Source organism: Equus przewalskii, chromosome 14 (assembly GCF_037783145.1).
Source record: "Equus przewalskii isolate Varuska chromosome 14, EquPr2, whole genome shotgun sequence".
Lineage (NCBI taxonomy): Eukaryota > Metazoa > Chordata > Mammalia > Perissodactyla > Equidae > Equus > Equus przewalskii.
The window spans coordinates 13,722,071-13,739,853 of NC_091844.1; the positions used below are offsets into that span (position 1 = coordinate 13,722,071).

The 17,783-nt window shown below is 48.5% G+C and overlaps 1 protein-coding gene across 17 annotated transcripts in view; it reads left to right on the plus strand.

The window, feature by feature from the left end:
* The window catches only part of BCL2L11 (BCL2 like 11), a 41,423-nt gene extending 24,280 nt beyond the window's left edge, over window positions 1-17,143 (plus strand). For 11 of the 17 annotated variants that reach the window (XM_070572161.1, XM_070572160.1, XM_070572164.1 and 8 more), the window contains 2 exons: window positions 3,415-3,524; window positions 16,316-17,143. In XM_070572161.1, the coding sequence (XP_070428262.1) occupies window positions 3,415-3,524; window positions 16,316-16,414 (209 nt within the window). In that variant the 3' untranslated portion in view covers window positions 16,415-17,143. Of the gene's footprint in view, window positions 1-3,414; window positions 3,525-6,607; window positions 6,733-16,315 lie in introns of all 17 variants that reach the window. The other 6 variants (XR_011525913.1, XR_011525908.1, XR_011525910.1 and 3 more) reach the window with 2 other exon arrangements.
* The last annotated feature ends 640 nt before the right edge of the window (window positions 17,144-17,783 follow it).

Below are 17,783 nucleotides of genomic sequence, written 5' to 3' on the forward strand. Positions count from 1 at the left end.
AGAAGACCACACAGCACATCCCTTCACCTTTGTGGAGGTCCGTGCTCTGGGTGACAGTGAGACAGATGAAGCAAACTTAATTCTGGCTCTGACCAGTGCCACCGTGGGGCTGACAGGCCGATTTTCAAGGGTCAGCCAGACCCCATTCTTTTGTTCTGGTGAGTTCTCACATGACAGGAGACCAAATATGACAGTCTGTAAGATTAAACTACTGATAAAGTCAAGAAAAAGTTTCCCCCACTGCCAAAAGAGAAGTATTTTGTCACTTCAGAAATAATCTTTGAAATTTATGTTGAAAAATGCGCTGTATTAACTGCGATTGAGGCTGCCCTTTTTAAATACAGAAGTAGAATGCCTTTTAAAATATCCCAAATAGAATTTTTGTCTTATAATCTTATTTTATCACCATCTATTCTGTGTATTCTGTTTTAGCTAAGTTTCATTGCAGGATAAATGCTGGTCATTAATTTTAGGTTTATAGATTCAACAAACAAGAACAATTTTTTAAAAGCCAAACAGTGGTTGATGCTGTGTTAGTAGCCCCAGACAGTTCAGTCTCCTTTGCGAAAATTAATTTCTGTTGGACATTACTATTCTATATCAATTTAAAAAAACATACTTGAGTACAGTTGACAGCTCTCTCAGGGGCCCGTTGTCGTTGCCAGTTGGTATCTGCTAGGCCTGGCCTAGTGCATTATCTTGGGTCGGGACAACTCTCCTGACTCTTAGCTGTTCTCTGAAGACACACCCCTCTGGGCTCCACACCTCTCCACGGGGTCTCACCGTTTGCTTGGTGTTTCTCAGGGTCTGGTCTGTGGACCGGCTGAGGGTGCAGCTTCCTGGGCCCTCCACACACGCCCTGCCTCCTGTCTCGCTGCCACACCTCGTGGACATGTTTATATCTGTGCATTTATTTAGGCTACTGAACTTTTCTCTCCTGTAAAAGAAATGTCTACTCATCTCCTTCACCACCATCTCCAGAAAACAACAGGGCATTTCTCTCTGAGAGGAACAAGTTGGATTTGCCCCTAAGGTTCTGTATTTCCTTCTTAGCTCTGGCTGGGTTCACCACGTGCTGGTTCTGGTGAGCCCACTTCTGAGGTGCACTGCGGCCTGTGATGGTGCTGCTGGTTGCCAGCCCAAGCACGAGCCGCATTGAACCTTGGGAACCACATTACAAATGAGGGTGTTAATAGAATTCAGTAGGCTTCACCTGCAGGTTGGGGGAAATTAATCAGGGGAGTTTTGTGTTTATAAGAAGTATAAAGTGTACTTAAAAGTATCCTTGCCCAGGAGAAACTTAGCATTTAATTGAAATGTAATGTACAAGAATGTCAGCTCTGTGGGGCAGGCTGGGCGTCTTTCCTGGTGTGCCCAGAACACCTCCTGGAACGGTGACTGGCACGTGGGCATTCACCTGCACTGGGTAAATGAGGGAATATCTTGATTTATTAAACATCGGGTAACTTGCCAGCAATTTTTACCACTCCACCATCTTTATAAAATGCACAATCTGTATTTCACGGATTTCCTTTGGATAATTGGCATTTTCGTCATTTCTGACTTTAGCATTGAAAGCGTTACTCTCAAAGAGAGCCACGTGTAGTGAGAAACAGGTGGGGCTCTGAAGCCTGGAGAGGTGGTGATGGTAGCTCCAAGTGGCCACGCGGTGTCCTGCTGGCTGGTGTGGTCCCCTGTACATATGGGCGGGTGGGCCTCCCTGCAGGCCCCTTGGGAGGAGTGCATGAGATAACAGGCGTGAAACACTGCAGGCTCGGAGGGGTAGCCTTTCCCGCAGGGTGAGTGAACTATTTAACAGCTTCTGATGGAACACTTGACTGCTGATAGCATACAAAGCACGGTAATGATTGGGTACCTGTAATGGAGTAAATCCTTAAAGAGCTGAAGACCAGGGAAAAGAAGTGAACTGTTACATCATCGCCTGACAATCACATCTACCCTGAAATGTCTTCTGCCAGTTTAGTCATTTAAAATTTAATTTTAATAGACTCTGACAGATTAATGATAGAAATACTTGTGTGACAGAGGTACAGCTGCAGTGTTTTTATGAGGTTGGATTTGTATTCAGGGGACGTGCCTGGCTGATCCTAAAAGTTCCCACATCCTCACCCTTCGCGTTCTCCACCAGCGTTTCCTTCAGCAGTTTCCTTCGGGCTCATTCAGAGTGCAGATAATTCTGGAATGGATCCATGTCAGTTCTTCTTTCTTCACCCTCCCCCCCAATATCACCCCCCACCCCACGCACACGGGCACTCATTTTTCTTGAATTCACTTGGGTGTGGGGGCTGGGGGATAGAAGATGGGGCAAGAGTTTTGAGAAGACTTGGTAAAAACTCTTCAGAGTTCACTTTTAAGTCCTTTTATAGAGCCACGAATCAACATCAGTTTTATTTCTAGCGATAAAGAAAATACAAAAATTTTTTTACAAAAATGCAAAACAAGAAGCTACATTCATGTTATTTTGAAATCTGATTATCAGAGGTTCTTAAATATTTTGCCGTGGTTAAAACGTAGCACGTGTGTTTAATTGCGAGTATGGGGTGCCCATTTTAGCTGTAAGTTAACATAAGTTGCCTGTGAGTAGCGGTTGAAATCTAGGAATCTTCCCGCTTTTCCTGTACCCGTGTTACTGAACTGTTTCCTGAGTAGGAGAACATTTTTCCTCGTGGTACATGGAGAATACCGTCGTCCTCATGCCTGACGGGCTCTTTTGATCCCATTTTGATCCAGTCGCATTTTTTATCCCCGTTATTTTGGGCTGTCACGTGGCTTTTAATGGTTTCATTAACACTCGGATGAATGTCCTGGTCTGAATGTTGGTGACAGCTTCATGAAAGGGCCAACCTCCCTCTTTTTTCTCTTTTTGAGAATGCCTTTGCTCTTCCACAGAAACATTTCCTCTGCCCGTGTGGTGTTTGCAGGCTTGAATCCGTCTTTATTGGCTGCATTCATATTGAGACAACATGCCATCACGCTCTGATTCGGCCCTGGGGTAGCCCCGTGCAGCCTGGCTGTACCCCTGCCCCCACTTCCACAAACACGCACTCGTGCAGGTAGCCTGGGGTCGACACTCAGGTTTTCCCTTATTTTGCTTTGAACGGGACAACCATTTCATCTCATATTCCTATGTGGTATTTGAAATTTCTCTAGGAATTTTACCTTGTATTAAGATCAAAATAGTTATTTTACCAACAGCCTAAAATTTTTGTGTTCTCCTATGTTTCCAGTGTATTTCTTTGGTGATAGTTACAATAGCATTTTTGTGTTAGTTTGCCTTCTTGAAATGAAAATGTGTAATTAAGTGTGAGGTGGGCTTCTAGAAACTTAGTTTTGGAACTTTCTGCGAGATCCATGGAAAACAATGTGATTTTTGTTCTGTTTGTCCCACTGCAGCTTCCATGAGGCAGTCGCAGGCGGTCCCTGCAGACATGCGCCCGGAGGTATGGATCGCTCAAGAGCTGCGGAGAATTGGAGACGAATTTAATGCCTCTTACCCACGGAGGGTAATGCTCTTTTCCTTAATTCTTTTTCTTCCCATGCCCTCCCCCCCACAACATATTAAAAAAAAACAGTGACTAGTAATAACTCTGTGCTTATGCTGGAAATGAGAGGTGTTACCTGTGTGTGACCTGCCGTTGTTTCTCCTTTCCCCTTTTCCACTTGTTTTATGGCTGAACTTAAGTGATGGTGATGAAATAGAATACAGTACAGGGCGCCAAAGGGATTTCATGGGCACTAACCTTAAAACCTCCATGCTAAAAGAGGGCTAATTTATATGCTTTGAAATACTCCCACATAAACATTAACATAGTTTTCAACCCATATAGGGTGTCTCTGCACTCCTTTAAGCAGTTTGGGTCAAAGTTAAAGAAATTTTTGAATTTCCCTCTTCACTCTACTGAAGGGAACGATGCCAGCATTCACTCCCCTGCGATATGCTGGTGACCTGAGAGCAAGAGAGCCGTTGACTCAGCCGCCATTGCTGTCCTTGGACCCTCCTTGATTGAAGTGTGTTAGGAGGCCACTCCTATTTTATTAATAAAATAGTCTGTAATTTAGAATGTAAAAACTTGCACTCTAGGTTGACTGCCACTTAAATTTTGAGGTTGTACTATTGGTGTTTGTTTTTTTGTTTTAATTGTGCTCTGTAGGTTTTTTTGTAGACAACAGTGTGTTTTTGTCTGCCTGTTTTCCCTGTGGCTATATATGTTACCATTTGGGCACCTTTTTCCCCGTGGCAGACATTTGAAAACGTGTAGCCTTTAACTCTGGGAGTCACAGCTGTCGTGAGTGTGTGTGACGACTTCCTGTAAGGGGTACACTAGCAAATCTGTGATATAATGTAGCTTTGACTTGTTCACATTTTTTCAAACAACTGTGCATGAAGGTATTTCTGTTGATATGTCCAAAAGGAAGACACTTAAATCTTATTTTGTAGGAAATAATTGTTAATATCATTCTTTCTAATTGTGTCACTTCTGGCTTTTCTGAACATTATTGATACATATAAATTCCTCTTACAGATTTTCTTTTAAATCTTTTTTTTTTCTTCTGGAGAGAGGTCATGCTTAGACCCTAGTACTTGTATTCTGTTTTAATGTTAGTCTCTTTTTTCCTAGCTGTTGCTAAGTAAATGGATGTTACCTGTTAATTGCTTTCAATCATTCTTGCTTTCCTGTCTATATTCAGTGCCTTTCAAGCTTTTTTTAAACACACATGGAGACATTTTCCCATTACAAGGGGTGCTTTCATTTCTTTGGTATATAATCTCCATAAGGGGGCTAAGGACTTTCAGGAAACTCACATCAGATCCTCTTCATACCTTCTGTGGGGTGTGTGTATGAGTGTGTGTGATGGGAAATGTGCTGTAGTGTAACTCTCACTGAATGGGAAATGTCACATTGCTGAATGGCCTGGGAATTTCTTATGATACTGTCTTTAGCTGGCACAATGCCTGGCATTCTACACCTGACATGGGCCAGTTCACAGAACATCACTTCCTTCTCACCTAGATCTGAAATGAGGATTGTCTTTGCAGAGTTGGTGTTTTGTAATTTGCCACTGGAGTTACTGTCCCCCCGCCCCCAGTTCCTCTGCCTTGGTTTCTCTGAAAGGATTTTGGGGTTACTGTGTGTGACTGGACTTGGCTCTCCTGCTGGACTAGGAGAGACTGATCAGAAACAGGGCCCCAGTATATTCAGGATGTTGATCCTCATGCTGAGGTTGCAGGGACCCGGGTCCCTCCAAGAGTGTAGGCTGAATACATTTGAGTCCTGATTCTGGGATTGTGTCCATAATCCAGCAGGAAAAGATGCTTCTGATGGGCATGGCAGCCTCTCAGGGTGAACCTGGGCAGTGAATTGACCAGCGTGCTGGGCCTGCCTCCTTCCCCGGGCTTGAAGGGTGTTTGTTAGATGTCCTTGGGGCCAGATCTGACTTGGGTGGTGCTCCCCGAGAGAGATGAGGCAGTTGGGCCCTGGTGCCCTCAGGGTCCGGAAGCCCTGGACACCGAGATAAGTCAGCACAGCCCTGTTCTCAGGGACTGGATCAGATTTGGCCACAGAGCTGGATGTGTTTAAGGATGTTTTGTCAAAGTTTGTCTTTAAACTTAGACAAAGGATCAATGACTCCACAAAGCTTTTCCCTGATCCTGCCCAGATGGGTCTGGTTAATGCTTCTCTGTGGTGGCCTTGTGTGGTCAGCGACAAGCCACAGGGTAAGGGTGGCCTGGGGGTTGGAGCACAGCCTCACCTAGACTGTCGAGGTGGTGAGCAGTTTAGTTTCATGTGCAAATGAGACATGGACCATTGGGTTGTTTGCATTACCTTGCCCCTCCGTTGACAGTGAGGGAACAGCACTGAAAAGTTCGTATCCTTCCTGCCCCTCTCCTCCCAATGCTGTTTCACAGTTTAATGATTAAGATGCTTATATCTGTTTTTTTCAAATGAGAGGTAACCTCAGTGCTTTTGGTAAATGAATGTAAGTTAGTCTCATTGCAGTATTTTGCAATACTTTGTCATTGTGAACTTTATCTTGTCTGTCTGGAAAAAATGAACCAATCCAAAAATGCAGTTGCTAATAATTTAAAGGACTCCAGCCTTCTAAGTGGGCTGAGAAATCGGTGGGGAGGAGTAGGGACTGTAGGTTATAACCTGATTTTTTTTTTTAAACAAAGGCAAATATATTCTCCAAATTTTATAAATAGCCAGTTTGGAACATCAGACTCTGAAACTTGGGATGGTGACACGGTGACCCCTGAAGCCACAGATGCCTGTCTTAATAGTTGTTAGATAAAAACAGTCCGTTGTCTGCGGTCACACTGGCGGTCCGTTGTTGAGTGTTGGGGGTCGAAATCTGCAGAGGAAGCGGGAGGCCATTTTGGGAAAGTGATGCATTCAGACTACGTGCTGTCTTCACTGGGGGCGTTGTTCGCTCCTGGCGAGGGCTGCTTTATGACAGATTTTAGCGTTTTAAATATTTAGTGTCTTTATTTGCTTTACACCGTTACAGTACCTTTTCTAAAGTGTTGGTCTTTTCTTGCCATGAGCCTTGTGAAGCCTGACAGGATATTTTCCCGTTTTTTCAGTTAGAGCAATAGAGGAGGTTGTCGTGTAGTTGTCATGTGTTCAGCCCACTTCAGGGCAGTGGGGACGCGTATGGCACGGAGCTGTGGAGTCTGAATCCTTGAAGGAGGAGGTGAGAGAGGCACAGGTGAGCACAGAGTCCCGGTGCATGTTCCTTTTCTCTCCTGTGACTCAGTGTCCTTTCCCCGGTGGCCCTGCCAGGGCCGACTGACCCGTCCCCTCTGTCTGATAGGAGTTTTACTGCTCCAAGTCTCCGTGTATTTTTGTAACTTTTGTTTTGAAGTAATGTCAAACTTAACGCAAAAGTCACAAGAACGGTACAGAGAACCCTCTTCCGTCTGCCCCCACATTCCCTCCTGTGGACATTTTGCCATATGTGCTTTAACGGTCTCCCTCCTTACCCCGTGTACGGATTATTTTCTAAGCTATTTGAGAATCAATTGTGGGCTTGATACTCCATTACTCTTAAAGCCGCCAGTGGGCATTTCCCAGGAGTCAGAGTATTCTCATACGGAACCACTGGGTCATTATCCGAATGAGGAAATTAACAAGATTATGGCAGTGTTGTCATCGGTGGACCTTACTCAGACTTCACCAGTTGTCCTAGTGGTGTGACGTTGTGTCCTCCTCAGTGTCTCATTGGGAGGCACAGGGTGTCGATTTGTCCCATTCTTGGGACTCTGGTCAAAGGTGGTGTCCTCCCCACTAAGTCAGCACTTTTCCGTTTGTACTGGAAGGAAGGCGCGTGTAACGGGGGAAGAGCTTCCTTTCTCCTCTGTCTGTTCATTTCATTGGTCGACTTAAGTTCACGGGCCCCTGTTTAATTCAGTGGGTTGTTAGGCATTACTCTCCGTACTTTGATGCTCACCTTGTCCCAGACTTGGCCGGTGGCGGCCCTGTGGTGTGTTTTCACCACATCATTGAGCGTTGAAGGGCCTCAGCAGTGCAGGCACATGTAGAGTGTGTTGCAGGACACATGTCCAGGGGCCGTAGAGATGGTGGAGCTCTTGGACTTGTTGCTGAGTGACCTGCGTGCACACCGTGTCCCGACGATTAGAGGGCCCGTGTCCAGCCCTGAGACTCCCGGGGGAGAGGATGAGGGCTGTCGGTGGACTCTGGGACCACGGGGATGTCAGTAGCCTGTAGGCAAGAACATTTCTCAGAGCAGCTAGATCTCTCTTTGGGGCTTGATGAAGAGGATGGGTAGCTTGCAAGGGGACGGGGGTGCCGTGTTGTCTGTTTGAGCAGCCTGCACCTGGAAACCCCCTCTTCCTCATGGCTGGGCACAGACACCAGGTTTCCTTTTATTCTTTCATAGCCTCTGCTGGTTTCTTTCACCACTGAGAAATTTTGTGTCCCCAGGTTTGTCTGCTCCAAGGGAGTATCAGCAAGCGTAGGCTGTGGTCCTCTGCAGGTGGGTTGCTGGGGGCTCACACCAGCTCTCCAGGGATGGCATCTCCTTGGATGGGATGCTTGGCCGTGGGCTGAGGGTGCAGTCCAAGGGTGTGAAGGGTGTGCCAGACCCTTCGGAGCTTAAAACTGCATGCTCTCGGGGTAATTAGACCCGTCCTCTAACCACTGTCCCCTCCCCAGGACCAGGCTGGGATCATTTAGCTTCTGTGGCCTCCTCCCTGCCTTGCAGTCGGGTTGTCCAGCCTCAGTCACTCTGTGTGCAGGTAGACTGCTCGTGGTTAGCAGTGACTCAGGCGGTGTCCTGGGGCTGGCCTGCAGTGGACAGCAGCACATGAAGCTAGGACAGGCTCACTAGATGGGCCAAGAAGTGGGTGAAAACCCTTTCAGTGTTGGATCACAAGACACAATGTATCTTTTGTTCACACTGCCTACTTCCTGTGCTGTCCCAGGCGTGTGCAGGCATGAATTGACTGAACCACATGTGGACCGCAACGTAGCATCCAGCCAGCCAGAGGGGAGAAGAGAGCTGGCTCTCAGACTGGTTTTGATGGGAACGAAAGTTGAATTGAAGTGTCAACACATTAGCACTTTCATATATGATATATTAACTTGAGATCTTTGTGTGTTGTCTTTCATAATGAGGGAATTCCCTGTGCTGTCTGACTCTTGCTTTTATAAATGATATTCTTCTGTAGATAATGTGCAAGGGAGAGGTCCAAATTACAGCTTGTTTGGTAATAGCATAAACTGAACATAGACCCAGAGAGGGTATTCTCAGATAGCATTCTTTTGAGGCCTTCATTAACTGAATGTTGGAGTTTAATAAAATAAGCTGCTTTCTGTTACTGTCTGAGAAAAGAATAATGAAAAATCTGCATAGCAGATACTCACTTAAAATGAGACCCATCTCATGAAACGGTGAGCCGCCCCACACTTGACTCCTGTGTGTTTGTAGAGTGACAGTTTTGATAGCAAAAACAGCTGTGAGTAGGGGAATCAATTGGTGCCTGCCATTTACTGGGGATTCCATTTTCAGGTGAGGTGAACGTATCCTCTGGAGGTGGACGGGGCAGTTGGGTGTTTTGGTTTTGAGCCTTCCACACCCGTCTCAGGCCACACCGTTTCCATCCCACGAGAACAATGACAAGATGGCGTGGCAGCGACACCCCTGATGGAGACGCTGGAGCCCCTGTGATGGAAGAGTCGGCGCCTTTTTATGACGTCGGCTCTTTGTCTTTCCTTGAGACCTTCGAGAGAGCATGTGGTTCCGATTATCTCGCTGGAGACGGCGACTGTGGACGGCAGGCTTCCTGAATGAGGGCTTTCCATGGCTTGTTGAGGATGAGTGTGATCTTGTAGGAAAACACAGCTTGTGGACAAAGGCAGGGACTTTGGGGGTCAGACCTCAAACCCTGCCTCCATCCCTTAAGCTTCAGGAGCCCCATTTTCGGTCTCTCTCTTAGGGGTGTCGTGAAGATTAAAACATTGATAGATGGAGCTAGGAAATGCTGACATCCCTCGTCACCATCGTTCTCTTTTCTCTCACCTTGAACTATAATTGAAGCATTTCCAATTGGTCTTCAAAATTGAGAGAGAAAGATGCCAGTAACTTTGTTCCCCTCTCTATCTTTTAAGGGCTCTGCTTGTTAAACAGCAGGTCGTGCCTTTGACCCTGCTGACGCCTGCAGTGTCTGTCTGGCTGTACGCAAATGTGGGCTGACATTGAGGCACTGGTGTGTGTTTAAATGGCTGGGTGGACATCGAGCTGGCTGTGGCTGTGTTTGTTCACACTGTCTGTGAGTGCTCCACCCATCTGTGGCAGGTGGGTCCACCTGCATGGCTGCCTTGCCGTGCTGGGACCGTAGGCCATTAGCACGTAACCATTTGGAGATGCAGGTGCCTGAAGGGGACTTCAGAGAGGTCTGAGCGGGGTTTTTTTAATCTCTTGAGGAGGAAATGAAGATGCACACAAGGCGAGGCTTGGCCCTTCTGCAGACGTAGGAAAATAATAAGCCTCTCGCATCATCCTTCGCTAGACTTCTCCCAGCTGAACCGAAGCAGAAGGTCTGAGTTGTGGTTAAAGTGCCTTACGTCTCATTAGCATTTTTCTGAAGCTGGGGCATTTCGGAACAGTGTGTTCTTGCTCTGAATCTGCTTTTTCATCTTATGGTGCCTCACATAGGAGGTGTCGGAACCATCCCTGGCTCCTCTGGGGTTGGCCGTAGTGCAGCGACACTCACAGGGCTCTTCACTTCAGCCACTGTGGGCTCTGGGGCCCAGCGAGTTAGAGATCCACCAGGAAGAGGTGTGTCCGACTGGAGGGTAGCTGGAAAAGTGGTTATTTGTCCTATGAAAAGCCGTAACGGTTACAGTTTCTTTGAAAGGATGCATCAAAAATAGGAGGCAAGTTGGATTCGTGCAAACGTAGTTTTTCCGTGACCTTCGAACACGTCATCATCGTGGCCGGTCAGCCTGGGCTCGGGTAGCTTGGCTCCTGGTTTTTGTGTGGGAGCACCACATCCGGTGGAGGGGCTCCCCTGGTGCCCTCTCCACAGCTGTGTTGACATCAAAGCGTGTTAGGCACAAGCTATGCAAATGCCTGTGTTGCCCTGGTGATAAATAGAAAGTGAACTTGGTCTTTGGGCCGCACCGCAGCCCCAGCAGCGTGAGTCTCACACCTGAGAACGGTGGTGGATGACGAACCCTCGTGGAGAGAGACCAGATCTTCATAGAGGTCTCCACGTTGTGCTCATCACGGGCCCTTTTTGTCTGACCTTTGTCTCACTCATTTGTCATTTCACACACTGTTTAGATTGATGGGTTGTGAATGGGTAGAGGGGGTCTTCACTGGAATCACGGGGGCCACTCTCCTTCCCCTGCCCCACCCTGTCACCTTTGATTATGGCAACAGTCAGCACTGTCCCAGTAGATGCTGTGACAGCCCCTGGGGGAAGAGCCCCCATCGGGACACACTTGCCGGAACAGGAGCAGAGGTTCCCTTGTTGTCAGGGTTCTTCCTGGTCTCGCAGTCTAGAATTCAGTCCCCTTTGTTTCCCACTTAAAGATAGATCTCTTACCAGAAAAAAAAGTTCAGGGGGCCTGCCCGGTGGCGCAGCGGTTAAGTTCGCACGTTCCGCCTCTGGGCGGCCCGGGGTTCGCTGGTTCGGATCCCGGGTGCGGACATGGCACTGCTTGGTAGCCATGCTGTGGTAGGCGTCCCACGTATAAACTAGAGGAAGATGGGCACGGATGTTGTGGGCTTCCTCAGCAAAAAGAGGAGGACTGGCAGTAGTTAGCTCAGGGCTAATCTTCCTCAAAAAAAAAAAAAAAAGTTCAGGACATCTCAGGCATTCAGTGTTGAAATTCTGTAAGAAAGGAGTTCTGATCAAGGAAAAAATTGCTCTGAGTCTCAGAGTTCTGTAGGTATACCTTGCTGTTGGGTTTGTCTCCCAGAATTTGGTATTGAGTTCTCTTTGATATGATGATGAAGATGGTGTCATGTTCCCCTTGTTACTTTGACTGCCAGGAAGCTTGGCTACACTGCAGCTCTCTTGCAGCAAATCTCCGCCCTGGTCCCCAGGATAAGTCTCTGGCTTGATGTCGTTTCTGATCTCTCTCAGCTTTTGTTTTTATTGCACTATAACATCTGTGTGTCTTTAGGGTGAACCCCCTCGAGTAATGCTGAGTGTAGGTGTGTCTTGTACTTACTGAGTCATTTGGCCCTGTGGGGTTTGGCCCTGCCCCTGGCGCACGGGTCGCTGGCCTTGTGCTCTGTGCTGTGCTGAGGTCTGGGCTGAGTCGTTCGGATCACTGGTGGTGCTCAGTTCTCGGTCTACACGCTTGGTCTGTGACCTCAGCTGGGACACAGAGGGGAGAGCTGCATGGGTTGTTGTGAAGACTGCAAAAATGTGCCAATGGGTGGCAGTGGGTGGTTCTTCTCGTCCCCAGGCTAGGGCGCACAAAGTCTGAAGGCCTAGGGTGTCTTGGGCAGCGTTTCCGAGCCGGCCCGTGTCTCTGCGGGAGAGTGAAGCCAGATCTAAAGCTGGCCTGGGCAGGTGCGTGGTGGTCAACCTGACCAGTTCCCCAGGGCACTCTGGGGTCAAGGCCTCTTTTGTTTCCCACACACCTGCTTCCCTAGATTGGGCAAGAGAGCATGTTTTTCTGTGATGATTTTGGCATTAAAATGTAATTAAATTCCCTATACTTGATTGATTGTCCCAGTGTAATTTGGGACGTGTTACTTGGGATGTAACTTGAAGATGGTCCGCCTGGTGCCGAGGCCTCGGTGGCGGCTAGTGCTGTGTCCACCCACCCTCCTTCGTCTTGGCTGCTGCAGAGGCAGGTGGCCTGGCCCACAGCTCCATCCCCATGCCCGGTGTCGCTGGGCTGCAGTGGCTTACAGCGCCCCATCCCCACTGCACACAGTCTTCTTGGCTGCAGGTCAGCCTGGACAGTGCTCCTGGGCATCCCCAGGCACCCCCCCGCCACATTGCGGCCCAGGTGGGCCCCTGTTGAGTGGGCTCCAGGGACGGAATGCTGGAGGCGCTCCCTGCCGAATGCTCTCCACACTGTCTCCAGGGACATTCTTCATATCTTCAAAGAAAAGGACCTAAGTCTATCCGCAGGAAACTTGGAGAACTTCACTCCCCCATCCTCCCACTTTTAAGGGACTGTTCTTCGAGAGAATGATCCTGGAATTTGGCATCGTTTTTCGTTCTGGTTTATTATGAGAAATTAAATACTTAGGCACCATCTAACTCCTGTTTTTACTGATCTGCCTGCTCCTTCCCCAGTGCGTGCCCGTTGAGCCTCCTGCCTCACCCACATTGTCTCTCTTCCTGGGATGTCCTTCTTTCTCCCTCCAAGGAACTCTTCCTCCCTGGGGACATGGCTTGGGGGTTAGCTCTGTGCTCCCTGCCCAGGCTCTCCCGGCCCCCGACCTGCTTCTCTGGCAGATGCTTCTGTCTCTGTCCTTTTGTTTACCCCTGTATTGCCTTTGCCATATGATCGTGTTTATTTGTATTGCCCTGTCCCTTACCAAGTGTAAGCTCCACAGAAGGAGGTGCTGTCACGTTTCTCTTTCAATGGGAAGGACCCTCCCATCTTGACTCCGTTTTGATGTAGACCCAGGATTGCGCTGGAGTGTGGAGTATTTTTCCATCTGTGAGGTGGGCACCTGTGCGTGCTTCCCTCCTGGTCCCATTGGAGTGCTGTCTGATGGGCTGTCCTCACTGATGGCAGTGCCCACACCCACCTTCGGATGGGCTCTGCACTGCTGCTCCGCACTCAGTGCCCGTGAGACCTGGTGGATGAGGACACATGCTTCGAAGTCGGCGCCCCTGTGTGCGGGCAGGTGCAGGGGTGCGGGAGCCCCTCTCCCGGAGACGAGCCTGAGCTGTTAGTTATTTCCTGGAGGGAGGCGCAAAGCTGAGAGTCGAAGGAGTCATCTTCTGGACACATGGGATGGCGTGAAAGTCAGTTACCCCAAATAATGCAGTTCCTGATCCTGACCATGCAGATGAAAATACCCAACAGGATGGAGTCCTACACTCAGGCACCTGTGAGTGTGTGTGTGTGTGTGTGTGAGCAAAAGAGGTAACTGTATAATATCTCTTTCTAAAGTATTTCTATGACTTAGACTAAAACAGCATTACCGCAACTCTGATCTAAGAAGTGTTGCTTTTCACTGAAAGGACGAAGGACCAAGAATGATAGTTAGGCATGAGAGGGTAGATTAGTTGCTGGGGCTGCATCACAAGCTGCCCCATGCAGGAGGACTTCAACAACAGAAATGTATTCTTCACAGCCCTGGAGGCCAGAAGCCCAACATCTCATGCTGGCCGGGCCCACGTGGCTGCAGGATGCTGCTGGCTGGGGCCTGGTTGGGCATGGTCAGCTGGCCAAGGCTCCCGTGCCACCTGCCCCACTTTAGCGTCTCGGGGCCATCCTGTGTGCTCCATGACTCCTGTAAGCGAGCGGGTTGTGTGGCTGCAGGTGTTAGAGGGCTGGGAGTCTGGCGGAAGCAGGAGTTGCGCGTCCTCCAGCTGTGTCTGAGGTAGGGGCTGTGCGCTCTGAGCCAGGAGCAGCTTCAGCCGTATGTGCCAGCTGTCAAGGGTTTTCTGGGCTGGCACGGCTCTTGGAATCAGTGGTAATGGCTTCCTCTGTTGAATGTTGTCCAAAAGCAATTGTTGGCCGGCTTCAAAGCATGTGCCAAGTGTCACGCGGCTGTCTGAGAGGGCAGGCATCCCGGTGTCCCCGCTCGCTGAGATGTTGCGGCATCTTCTCATTTGTCAGGGGTTGGGTGGTCCTCTTGCCAAAATTTCCTGCCTTCGCCCTCCCTTCCCCTCCACAGCTTTCTTTGAATACCTCTGTATCCTTTACATTTGAGATGAAAGCAGAACTCCGGAAGACTTGAGAAGACATCTCTCGTGATTCAACTTTTACTTATTCACAGTCACAGCCACTGTTATCCACGCTGTCCTCAAAGGATAAGTGGGAGATTTCTCCTCTCAGACGCTGTCAGTTCTGGAATATGAAGTTAGCTAAGTGTAAGAAGTTGGGTTCTGTCCCTGATATGACCCAGTCCCCTCGTTGGTGTCATTTTGACCCTGTTCTCTGGTCACATTGAGGCTGGCATTGACACCTAGCTGGCATGAGTCGTCTCACGTTGAGCTGATCGCTTAGCCCAGCCTTGCATACACTTTTCTTCATTTTAGTAAGCCGTGGTTTTATTTTGAATAAGCCTCTTTCAACCTATTAACATAAGTCTAAACTAAAATTAACCTTCCCCTAAATTATTCTCACAAAGCAAAGTAATTTTGAAAGTTAAATCAAAACAAAGCAATCTTGTGTGTAAAACAGATAAAAATCGCAGCCTGTGGTTTCGGAGGGCCTCTGCAGGAATCGCTTACAGAAGGCCGATTTCCTCCAGTCTGGTTATGGAAGGAGAAAGGGAAATGCCGGGGCCTTATCACCATCCCGTTCAGTCCGACGAGCGCTGGAGAGCTCATGTAAACAGTCTCGGGCAGGGAGCACACCTCGCAGCTGGCGACTGGGGGCATGTTTGGATCTGAGAGGGGACACTGTTCTCGGCCTGACTCGTGGCCAGGGGTCCCATGGCGGCGCGTGGGAAGCCTCCCCCACCACAAGAAGTGGGTTTGTGGAGCGCTCCAGACAGAGCAGGGAGCCAGTGTCGGGTGTGGGTGCTCATGAAGGGAATGGCCAAGTTTCCCTTCCAGACCCGCACCCTGGAACGGCCTGTAGCCCCCGGTGTGAAGGCAGTTGTGCTCTCTTCCCACCTTTGGCTGCTCTGAATTCACACCCTGCACTTACTCGCCTCCAAGATGGATTGGAACTCGAGGCTGGGCACCCCTGAGCACCTCTGAGACCTTTAAAGAACCTAGCAGTTTCCTTTGAACAGTTGCTCAGCTCGTCATGACATGGGGTGGCCACTGGTGAAGAGGCCTCCTTTGTTTTGAATCGCTCTGTGCTCCCCACGCCAGGGGGCGGGGGGTGGGGGTTGACTCTGCCTGTGCCTGACTGTGCACACGGCACTGAGGCGACAGCTGTATCCAGCGGAGCCACCTGCCGACAGCCAGAGGTGCAGTGGCGCATCAGTGCTCCTCTTTCTTTAGCTTCGTAGCGCAAATTACCCCAAATCACTGGTTTCTCAAGTAAATTATGGCTACCAGAAATTCATCCTTGGGGGAGTCTGAAACATATTTGAATGTCAATAACCTGGGTAGTAGGATAGTTACTTCACATTTACCCAGTTCATTTTTTCGTCTCTTCTGTCCCTTCTACCCCACCTCTTCCCACGGGACGCCAACTCCGGTGACTTGGGATGGCTTTTCTCCAGCACCTGCACCGAGGCAATTGGATATTTGTTTTCCAGTGGTTGATGCGTTTCTTGATCAAGGCAGTTCTGGCCATGGTGACATCACCTGTAAAATGAATACGTGGTTTTTAGAGGGGCAAACTGAGATTCAGGGATTCTCTTTGAATTTTCCAAACATTCTTTCGTTGCTTTATTTTTGTTTTAAGAAGAGGGAAATCATTTGGCATGCTTGCTCTTTCTGTAGTGACATCTTCCTTTGCAGGGGAAATGGAAAGAACTTCCCTTCCCGGTCTCAGGGAAAAATTGGTGCTTCAATGACACAGCGCTCTTTAAGAGAGGCCTTCCGTAGCTGTCAAGATGAGATTGGTGTTCACTAAAATAAGGGCATCCCTCACCGCCCTATACCCGCTAAAAAATTAGGGCTGAGAAACTAAGAAGCTTTCTTCCTGTGTTGTTTCAGGTCGTTTTGAATCATCACCAAGCAGCTGAAGCCCACCCCCAAATGATCATCTTGCGACTGTTACGTTACATCATCCGCCTGGTACGGAGACTGCAGTGACGACAGGCTCCATGTGGAGCCGAGATGCGTGCAGACATTTCGCTTGTTGAAACCGACAAGCCCCAGCAGCACAGTCTGTCGGTGCCCTTGCCATGCGGCCTGCGGTCTTTTCTGGAGAGGGCGTGCAGAGGGGCCGGGTGACACGCCCCCGAAGACGCCGAGCTGCGTGTGGACTCCACCTTTCTGTTCCTTGCCACGTGGCAGAATTTCTGATGGAAGTTTGTTGTGAATGTAAATGAGGGAGGATTCTTTTTTAAAAAAAAAAAATTGTACAAATCATGGTTCTTCGGAGCAGGATTTTATGCAAGAATGGTGTTTACATGCAGTGTGGGTTTTTTTCCACCTTCTTTAATAAGAACAGGTTTTTCAAAAAGGAAATGGAAACTTTTTAACCAGCTTGTGAATGATTTTTGTACTAAAAATTTAAGAACCTATTGCCTATTCTCAGAGGATTATGTAAACTCTGCAGTGGAAACTGAGCCAGCTAATTTATAAAGCTGCCTTAGTTTATTTTTAGAGATTACTGTACAGAATTGTTAAATGGGAGACGTACGATGTGGCCCCTCCCTTCCCTACCGTCATCTCTTTGACCTTCTATTTTATCATTATTAATACCAAAAAAAGTTGTTATGAAGTGAACTGATGAAGGGAGTTCATCCTGCATTGGTGTGCCACTCCCGTGTGTAAATAGTTACTTACCTCCTTAATTCAATTGCATCTGTGGCAAAATTGCAGACTCTCTGTGTGTTTTTCCTTACGTTCCTTGTGATGGTCCTCTGGTCTGTCCGGATGCTGATGCACAAGTTGGTCCAGTGCGTTTTCGCGATAAAATGCAGTTGGATCAGAACGAGAGTTAGTATCTGCCTGCATCGTACTCGGCTCAGTTGGTGTGTCTGTTGGTAGCTTACTAACTGGGAAGTTCTCGGTGTTGGTTCATTTCTTTTTGACGGGCTTGTCTTTTAGAAGTGCTCTGAAGAGGTAACAGCAGGAATAAGAAAGTCTTATGCCCCTTTGTGCTGTTGGCTTCTCCCAGTTCAGGCTCTCCCTTAGTCACAGGGTGCTCTCTGAGCACAAGGTCCTGGATCATGACGTGCCACTTGCAGCTGAACAGCTGTTTCCTGGGCATCCTGGCGTTTCATCCAACTCAGCCTTCATCTGGCCTTTGATGCCTGATGCTTGGTTCAGACTCTTATAAATCCACCTGAGGCTTAATTCTGCCTTCAGCAGGACCGTAGAAAAACTCCAGTGGGTGCAAGTCTGGAATGGTCCCTCAGCCTTCTGGCAGACATCTGTTTTCCTTCTCCATTTCTCTTGGGACAATAGGATTTTATGAGGCACCCTTCGTGCATCCGCTTCTGTCGGGATCTTC